The 9,968-nt window shown below is 39.9% G+C and overlaps 1 protein-coding gene across 9 annotated transcripts in view; it reads right to left on the minus strand.

Annotated features, from left to right (window-relative positions):
* Positions 1–9,715, minus strand: part of Atp6v0a1 (ATPase H+ transporting V0 subunit a1) — a 60,240-nt gene extending 50,525 nt beyond the window's left edge. For 7 of the 9 annotated variants that reach the window (XM_013357022.4, XM_021724249.3, XM_021724247.3 and 4 more), the window contains exons 1-2: positions 9,611–9,715; positions 7,342–7,502 (exon numbers count right to left, since the gene is read on the minus strand). In XM_013357022.4, coding sequence (XP_013212476.2) covers positions 7,342–7,458 — 117 coding nt within the window. In that variant the 5' untranslated portion in view covers positions 7,459–7,502; positions 9,611–9,715. Of the gene's footprint in view, positions 1–7,341; positions 7,503–9,610 lie in introns of those variants that run through there. The other 2 variants (XM_078041992.1, XM_021724250.3) reach the window with 1 other exon arrangement.
* Between the last annotated feature and the right edge of the window lie 253 nt (positions 9,716–9,968).

Consider the following 9,968-nt stretch of genomic DNA (forward strand, 5'->3'; position numbering starts at 1 on the left):
CCCCTGAGTTCAGTCCTCAGTACCAAAATACAAAAAATAAACAAATAAATAAAGGAAAAAGAAAAGTAAAGTCACAGCCTGGAAGAAATTAGGAGAAAAGAATTCAGAATACATGAAAAACTTGTTTTTACAAATCCCAAAAGTCAATAAGCAAAAGTCAAGCAATTCAACTAAAAAACAAGCAGACGAAGCCAGACACAGTAGTGCACACCTATAATCCCAGCGACGTCAAGAGGACTGCGAATACAAACTCAGTCTCAGCAATTTAGCAAAGCACTTAGCAACTCAGTAAAATTCTGTCTCTAAAAAAGAACTGGGGATGTGGCTCAGTGGTTAACCATCCCTGGGTTCAATTTGTGGTACCAATAAAATACAAAAACAGGGCTAAGAGGGAGCTGGAGTTGTGGCTCAGTGGTAGTGCACTTGCCTTGCATGTGTGAGGAACTGGGTTCGATCCTCAGCACCACATAAAAAAAATAAATAAATAAACAAAATAAATTTATTAAAAAAAAAAAAAAGGGCCAAGAGCCAAGCGCAGGGCTGGGTACGTGGCTCAAGTGGTAGCACGCTCGCCTGGCATGCTTGCAGCCCGGGTTCGATCCTCAGCACCACATACAAAAAAAAATGTGTCCACCAAGAACTAAAAAAAATAAATATTATCTCTCTCTCTCTAAAAAAAAAGAGCCAAGCACAGTGGTAATCAGCTGTAATCCCAGCTCAGGAGGCTGAGGCAGGAGGATTAAAGAGTTCAAAGCCAGCCTGAGCAAAAAGCAAGGTGCTAATAAGCAACTCAGTGAGACTGTCTAAATAAAATACAAAATAGGGCTGAGGATGTGGCTCAGTGGTTGAGTGCCCCTGAGTTCAATCCCCAGTACCAAAAATTAAAAATAAATAAATAAATAAGTGCTAAGGATGTGGCTCAGTGGTAAAGCGCCCGTGGGGGCTCAATCCCTGGTATATATATACACACACACACACATACACACACACAAAACCCAAACAGATGATATGAACACATATTTCATACAAGAGGAAGCCCATATGTCAAACAAACAGATAAAAAGATATCAACTGTATCAATGCAGAAAATGCAAATTAAAAGCTACAAGATACCATTTTATACCCATCACATTGGAATTTTTTTTTTAAAGAAACAGTGAGAGAGAGAGAAAGAGAGAGAGAGAGAGAATTTTTTTTTTAATATTTATTTTTTAGTTCTCGGCGGACACATCTTTGTTTGTATGTGGTGCTGAGGATCGAACCCGAGCCACACGCATGCCAGGCAAGCGCGCTACCGCTTGAGCCACATCCCCAGCCCCACATTGGAAAATTTAAGACTAAACATAAAAGTTTTGACATAATTGTGGAATGACAGCATAAAAGAAATGTGTCCAGGAAGATACTTCCATTGGGAAATACACTATGACAACATCTAACAAAGATGCACACAATACTCAGCAATGCCCTTTCTTAATTATAAGCCCTAGAGCAGCACAAAGATAATACAAAGACATCATTCTCATTTTTTCATGAGTATTCAGTGAAATTTTCTTTTATTTATTTTGCAGTGCTGGAGATTGAACCCAGAACCTTGAGCACGCTAGGCAAACACTACCAATGAACTACATCCCCAGCCCTTCAGTGCAGTTTTGCAGAGGCTCATGATGCACACACCACAATAGAATGAATGATGAAGTAGATATGAAATCTATACATCTTCTATTAATTCAGACAAAAAAGAAAATGTAAAAACAGGGCTGGGTGTAGCTCAGAATCAAATAAAAGAAAGAAACAAAGAAAAATCCACGCCACTCTTCTTAACCACTGGGCCACATCCCCAGTGCTTTTTTATTTTTTATTTTGAGACAGGATCTCACTAAGTTGCCTAGGGTCTTGCTAATTTGCTGAGGCTGGCCTCGACTTGCAATCCTCATCTCAGCCTCCCAAGTTGCTGGGATTGCAGACATGTGCCACCATGCCTGGCTCATAAAAACATTATCTGATAGTATGTAGTCAGTTTATTATTCCAATTTGCTGTTGTAGGTGCTGGAGATGAAACCCAGGGCTTCTCACACACTAGGCAAACACTCTTTCATTGAGCTATATCCCCACACTCTTTCATTGAGCTATATCCCCAGCCCTTTCAAAATTTATTTGAGACAGAATTGAAGATGTAGATCTATGGTAGATCTCTTGCCTAGCACACTGGGGGCCTTGGGTTCACCTTCTATTATGAAAAAACATTGTTTCTGAAATGTGATCATGTTTGATATAAGTAGCTCTAGTTCACTCCTTTAAACTCCTGTATAGTTATTTTAAGCATATACACAGTTTATCAATAGTTTTTCCTGCTCATGAACATTTAGATTGATTCTAATTTTTTTTAAGAGAGAGTGAGAGGAGAGAGAGGGAGAGAGAGAGAGAGAGAGAGAGAGAGAGAGAGAGAGAGAGAATTTTTAATTTTTTTTTTTTTTTTTTTTAGTTCTCGGCTGACACAACATCTTTGTTGGTATGTGGTGCTGAGGATCGAACCCGGGCAGCACGCATGCCAGGCGAGCGCGCTACCGCTTGAGCCACATCCCCAGCCCTAGATTGATTCTAATTCTCAGTTTTATAGAGTAGATTCTTACATATTCTTCAGGTATACCTATGTGGTAGTTTCTCTAGGACAATGGTTCTCAAACTTTTTGGTCTCAGGATCTTTTAGACTCTTAAAAATTATTAAAGGGGTCATGTATAACTAATTAGAATAAAAAAGAACTAGTAAATATACATATATATATATTTTTTTTTTTTTTAAAGGGGTTGGGGTTATAAGCCCAGTGGTAGAGCACTTGCTTAGAATGTGTGAGACAGGGGGCTGGGGATGTGGCTCAAGCGGTAGCGCGCTCGCCTAGCATGCTTGCGGCCCGGGTTCGATCCTCAGCAGCACCACATACCAACAAAGATGTTGTGTCCGCCGAGAACTAAGAAAAAATAAATAAATGTTAAAATTCTCTCTCTCTCTCTCTGTCCCCCTCTCTCTCACTCTCTCTTTAAAAAAAAAAAAAAAAAAAAAGAATGTGTGAGACACTGGGTTCAGTTCTCAGCACCACATATAAATAAAGGTCCACTGACAACTAGAATAAAATATATATTAAAAAAATTATTTAAGACCCCAAAGAGGGTTGGGGTTGTGGCCCAGTGGTAGAACACTAGCCTAACATATGTGGAACACAGTGCACCACATAAAAATAAATAAATAAAATAAAGGTATCATGTCCATCCACAACTAAAAAAACAAATCCACAAATTTTTTTAAAATTTTTAAAAAATTATTGTTTAGTTGTAGTTGGACATAACACCTTTATTTCACTAGTTTATTTTTTTATGTGGTGCTGAGGATCGAACCCAGGGTCTCGCACATGCAAGGCGAGCGCTCTACCACTGAGCCACAACCCCAGCCCCAAACCTGCAAATTAAAAAAAAAAGACCCCCAAAGAGCTTTTGCTTATGTCAATTATAGCTAACAAATTTTGCTGAATTGGAAATTAAAATTGAAAAATGTTTAAAATACTTATTTATTAAATAATTTTTTAAATTACAAACCAGGCACAGTGCTATATATCTGCAACCCCAACGATTTGGGGGGCTAAGGAAGGAGGATTGCAAATTCTCAATCTCAAAACAAAAAATAAAATGTGCCAGGGATGTAGCTCAGTAGTAGAGCATTTCTGGGTTCAATCTCCAGCATTGGAAAAAAGAAAGTTTTTGCTGAAGGATAGATACAGTAGGATAGCACTTGCCTAGCATGTGTGAAACTCTAGGTTCAATCCCTCATATCATAAATAAATCAAATTATACTACATGTTATTTAGTTATAAATATGTAGCAAAATTTAAAAAGACATGACAAAGATATAAGAAAAAATGACTGTACAGATTACCTCAGGGGAAGAAGAGAGAGAAATGGTATAGAAGAAGGATCTGTAGGAGGTTTCATTTATGTCTGAAATGTTTACCTCTTAAGTAGATAGTAGAATCATAAGTGTTCATTATATTATTACCTATACTTTTTTTTTTTAATACCAGGAATTGAACCCAGGGGGGCTTTTCCACAGAGCTACATCTCCAGTCCTTTTTATTTTGAGACAGGGTCTGACTAAATTGCCCAGGTTGGCCTTAAACTTGCAATCCTCCTGTCTCAACCTCTGAAACTGTTGAGATTACAGGCATGCACCAACATGCCTGGTTCTATACTTTCTTTGTATGACTGAAATACAATTTAAGTAAAAGATAAGAAGATAATAGATAATAGAAAATAATAGAAAGGAGCTAGGCATGGCGGTGCACGCCTGTAATCCCAATGGCTCCTCAGGCTGATGCAGGAGGATCTAGAGTTCAAAGTCAGCCTTAGCCAAGGTGAGTAGCTAAGCTACTCAGTGAGATCCTGTCTCTAAATAAAATACAAAATAGGGCTCGGGATGTGGCTCAGTGGTTGAGTGCCCCTGAGTTCAATCCCCAGTACCACCCCTACGAAAAAATTTTTAAAAAGAAAGGAGACACAAAAGAACTAGAGAAAATATGCAAATTAAGTATAAAACAGGTTTCACTTATGTTCCAAGTCTAGAAAACTTGAAGAAGGGCTGGGGTTGTGGCTCAGTGATAAAGGGCCTGCCTAGCATGTGTGAGGCACTGGGTTGGATCCTCAGCACCACATAAAAATAAATAAGTAAATAGAAGTTATTGAGTCCATCTACAACTAAAAAAAGATTTATAAAAGAAGAAATCAGAGCTGAAGATATTGCTCAGTTTGTAGAGCATTTTCTAGCATGCACAAGGCCCTGGGTTCAATCCCCAGCATAACATGCACACATACAAAATTGACAAATCTTACTGTGTATTAATTGTACCTCAATAAAATTTACACAAAAATTGTTGTTAATGAATATACATTAAAAGAAGAAGAAGAAAACAAAACTTGAAAAAATACTGAACATAGAAAGTCATGATACTGGGCTGGGTATGTGGCTCAAGCAGTAGTGTTCGATCCTCAGCACCATATACAAACAAAGATGTTGTTTTTGCTGAGAACTAAAAAAGAAATAAATATTAAAAAAAAATTCTCTCTCTTTCTCTCTCTCTCTCTCTCTTTAAAAAAAAATTTGTTTTAAAAAAAAAGAAAGAAAGTCATGATACTGAAATAGTTTGTGAAAAAGTAAGATACTGAGGGCTGAGGATGTGGCTCAAGGGGTAGCATGCTCGCCTGGCATGCGTGGGGCGCCGGGTTCAATCTTCAACACCACATAAAAATAAAATAAAGATATTGTGTCCACCTAAAACTAAAAAATAAATATTTTTTTTTAAATTATTAAAAAAAAAAAAAGTAAGGTACTAAGAATTAGACCTAGTGATCTTGAGAAACAGAATTACAGGAGGACAATAATCTTGGAGCGTTGTAAAAGCAGGGATGGAGTCTGGGAACTAAGGGCCAGAGATATAGATTCTGGTACTCACTGAATAAAGATGAAATATTTAAGACTAGAGAGATCACCAAAAGTAATAAAGGAAGTTTGGGGGTCAGAGACGCTTACCCAGAGACAGCAGAGATCTTGGGGAACACTGACACCTATTGTAGGGACAGGGAGGATTAAAGAAAGGCTAGAAGATAAAAAGTCCATCAGAAAAGTAAGAAAAGGAATCAATCAAGGAGAACAGTTAAAGAGAAATGGTTCAAAATGCTTCAAAGAAATAAAGAATGAAGTCACTGGATTATATTTGTCCAATTTCAGCTCAGATTGAGAATTTGAAAGCTTGCTAATTCCAGGAAGTCTATATTGATTTCTTCCATCCCTTTGTGATCAGTGTTCTTTCATTCATCCATTTGTCTCAACAAATATTGATTGTACCTTGGATACAGCCATCAAAGATAAGAATGAGAGCTGGGGTTGTGGCTCAGTATCAGAGCGCTTGCCTCACACAGGTGAGGCACTGGGTTCAATCCTCAGCACCACACAAAAATAAACAAAAATAAATAAATAAAGATATTATGTCCACGTATAACTAAAAAAATATTTTTTTAAAAAAGATAATAATGAGCTGGGCATGGTGGTACATGCCTTTAATCCCAGCAATCTGGGAAGGTAAGGCAGGAAGGATTGCAAATGTGAGACTAACCTTAGTAATTTAGTGAAGTCATAAGCAACTTAGCAAGACCCTGTCTCAAAATAAAAAATAAAAAGTGCTGAGCATGTGGCTCAATGGTTAAGCACCCCAGTATAAAATAAAATACCCTAATGAACAAAAGGAATGCCCCTGTCTTCATGGTGCTTAGATAATAGAAGAAAAAGACTTAAATTTTTTAAAAAAAATTTTTTTAAGACTTAAATCACCCACTCCCACTGATAAATATAAAATCATGACCACAATAAATATTATGAAAGAGAGTTACATGGAGCTTTGAGACCAGTGTAACAGGAGGATCAGAGTCTGGGAGTACTGAATTATTAACTTCTCCCTCCTTTTAGCGGTATTATGTCTTCCTTATCAGATTATAAGGCCCTTGGGGCATACATTTTTTACTCTTAGACTGTCCGTTTTGTGTGTGTTTGTTTGCTGGGGATAGAACCCAGGGCTTCACACATGCTAGGCAAGTGTTCTCTTTACTAATAAGTTATATCCCCAAGCCTGTCCATTTTCTTTTGATATCATCTCCAAGTACTCAAAATAATGGATTATCGGTATGTGCTTAGCTATACCCTTATATCTGATGCCTCTGATTTTTTTTATTTAAAGAAGTCCTATTGTAAAAAAGAATGACAACAATTTTTTAAAAAAATATCTTGCTATGTGTATTAAAGAGCCCAAAAGCAAAGTGAAAACCTTGAAAATGCTAGAACAGGCTAGTAGGTATACTCTTCTGGCATCCCAACAATTACTTTGAGAGTGTTTAGGACACTTCTCAAAAGAGGAACTAGCAAAAGCATGGAAGGATTGGCCCAAAACATTCTCATCTCTGAAAAGACAACTTGAAGCACACATTCTACCAGTAAGGCGGTTCTGTTTTTTGGTGGGGAGGGAGTACTAGGAATTGAACCCAGGGTCTACCACTGAGCTATATCCACAGCCTTCTGTATTCTTTTATTTTGAGGCAGGGTCACTAAATTGCCCAGACTGGCCTCAAACTTGAAATCCTCTTGCCTCAGCCTCCCAAATAGCTGGATCTGCAGACGTGCACCATTTTACCCAGCCTAAAATGATAATTTGAAAATAAAAAAACAAATCACTCATGATAAGAGTTATTGGCTATGACAAGAAAAATTGAATACAGTAGTAATCAAGAAGCAGCCCCACAACTACTTACATCACGAAACTGAACCTTTCCAAGTTCTCCTAATTCACTGACACAACAATAAGCAGCTTCTGACTGTAGAAATAGCTGGGCGAGCGTCATCTCCTCACTCCGGAAAAGCTCCCCCATGGTTGCAGAAAGTAATCAACTGAGTCTCTGGCTTCTGTTCCAACCTGAGGGAAGAGAGAAAATGATATGACTTTGGAAATCACCTAAAAACAATACCCAGGAGATGCTCTTTTGTTTTGAATTTTTTTTCTTTCAGCAGGTGCTGACAGGTTTTTAACAACTGTTTTGATATCTTACTCAGAAAGATGGAAAAGAGAAGCCTGGTATGGTGGCTGAGGCAGGAAGATAGAGAAAGTTTAAGACCAGCCTCAGCAACTTGCCCGAACCTATCTCAAAAAATAAAAAGCACTGGGGAAGTAGCTCAATGGAAAAACACCCTTAAATTCTAGTACTGTAAAAAAAAAAAAAAAAAAAAAAAGGAAAATTGCAAAAGCAGTTACTGAATCTGACATCTGCAGTGTCAGATGTAAAGTCACATCCTCTGCGGTCAACATCAAGATTAAATGACAATATTTTGGGCAACCTAATACATAAGAATGCATTCGGATTAAAGACAGGAACTGGGAACTCCAAACAGCTCTTTAAATATCCTGGATATAGTATGAGGCAGTGACATTTCACACTGCTCAGTTTTTGTTTTGTTGCACATGCTACGCAAATACTCTACCACTGAGCCATACACCCAACCCTTGATTGCCCTCTTATAAAAGATGTCTGTATTGTGACAAGTTTTCTCCCCTCTACTGACAATGCCCATTAGGCCAAAGCTCCATCATTATCCTAAAGTTAGAGCTATATAAGGGGTTTAACCTTCCAAACTCCTCTGAAAATACCATTCCCCCACTATGGAATCCAATTAACTATTATCTAACAAAGAGAGACTGCATATTAAGCTCATCAAATCAAGCATAACAGGAACACATCTGCAATGACAAAGCAATTTTAACAAGCCACAGAGAAAAAGCTTTCCACCTCTGCAGCTTTCTATTTCTCATCTCCATCTTCGAGATAATTACATTCTTCCAGTCAAATTTTCTCACACAAAAGCCAATAAATGTTTCCTTTTGGGGAAAACACTTGCCGGGTATGAAAGACAATTGGCGCTATCAGTGGTCCTGAAAGTGAAATTATTTACTCTCAATCTGCTTACGTGAAGCACTGGACTCTACAGTATCTAACCGCAGCAAAACATACTCTATTTTTAGTACCATAAGGTCATCGTATTCCCTATTGATAAGTGAGACTGACATCAAAGGAAGATTCACTATTCTGGAAGGCTAGGAGACATTTTGAGAAACTGAAGGACAAAACCCTTTCTGCATTTGATATTCAAGGCAGCAAACTCGCACGCCCGCACGCGCACGCACGCACACACAAACACACACACACACACACACTCTCCAACATAAGCAAGGATTTCTCAAGAGACTATGTGGGTTGATTTTAAGACTGTGTGTACCTGAATCATCCAAATCAGCTGTTGCCAGCCCCACCCCATCCCGCTTAATAAGGATATATTCCCACAACCTCGAAACACATAAAACTATGCCTGCTCAGTATATAATTCAGGGGCTGTCATTAACGATAGCCTCCAATGAGTGTCCTTCCTCTTCTTGTTCTTTAATGAATACAAGTCTCCCTAGAATCTCTATCCCTCTAGAGTCAAACAGAAAACGAATTAGGCCCAAGTGGTTTCTTTGGGTCGCAAAATGAAATATGGAGAGCAATTCTGCAAAAGATAATAAGGCGACCCTCGTGCCCTGCCTCCAAGGAACTCACGGCAGTCATCCAGTCCTGGCTTCCACCAAGGTATTATTCACCTGCTTCATTTCCTTTTCCTACCCAGTGAGAAAGGAGGAATTCTCTGGACCCAGGCACACCTATCTCCCGGGTAAGGGAGAAAAAGGGCAGGAATCCCCAAACTAGGGGACCCTTCATCAAGCACCCCCCACAATTCTTCTGGCTACCCCCAAAACCTTCAGTCCCTCTACCTCCTTAAATCGGGGAAGTAATTCAGGTCTTTGAAAAGACAGTGAATCTCTGGTCCCTTTGCCCATAGGAGGGGTGCCCAAGGTGAGGAATGATTCCCAGTTTTCTCTCAGAGCCCCAAGATCCCTGCTAATTCCTTCCACAAGGAAGCGGATATTAGAAGGATTTCCTGCGTTCCTCGAAGGCCGCTCCCGGACGCACTATACTTATGACCCCCGCTCACCTTCGGCTGCCGGCCCAGCCGCCGCCGCATCCAAGAAAGCTCACAGCCTCCGCGGCTCCGGGCAGCAGCACCTCGACGTGCGTGCGTCAGAAGACCCCGCCCCTGCGCCCCCGCCAGCCCCCGCCTCCACGATGACTTCATCGCTATTGACCAATAGGGTGCCGCCTAGCTGGGGCTGCCGCAGTGCGGAGTCGCTGGGGTGCGAACGAGCCTCAGCCTGGTGGCGCCATCTTGGTCCCTGCGCTGTGATTCCTAGCAGTGAAGATCGGCGGGGGCAAAGCTGGCAGCGCGGGTGGTGTGGGGTCGGGGGCGCTGGGTACTAGGAGGGCTAGCGGTGCGTGTGCTCGGAGCCCTGGGT

The sequence above is a fragment of the Ictidomys tridecemlineatus genome, chromosome 3 (assembly GCF_052094955.1).
Source record: "Ictidomys tridecemlineatus isolate mIctTri1 chromosome 3, mIctTri1.hap1, whole genome shotgun sequence".
Taxonomy (NCBI): domain Eukaryota; kingdom Metazoa; phylum Chordata; class Mammalia; order Rodentia; family Sciuridae; genus Ictidomys; species Ictidomys tridecemlineatus.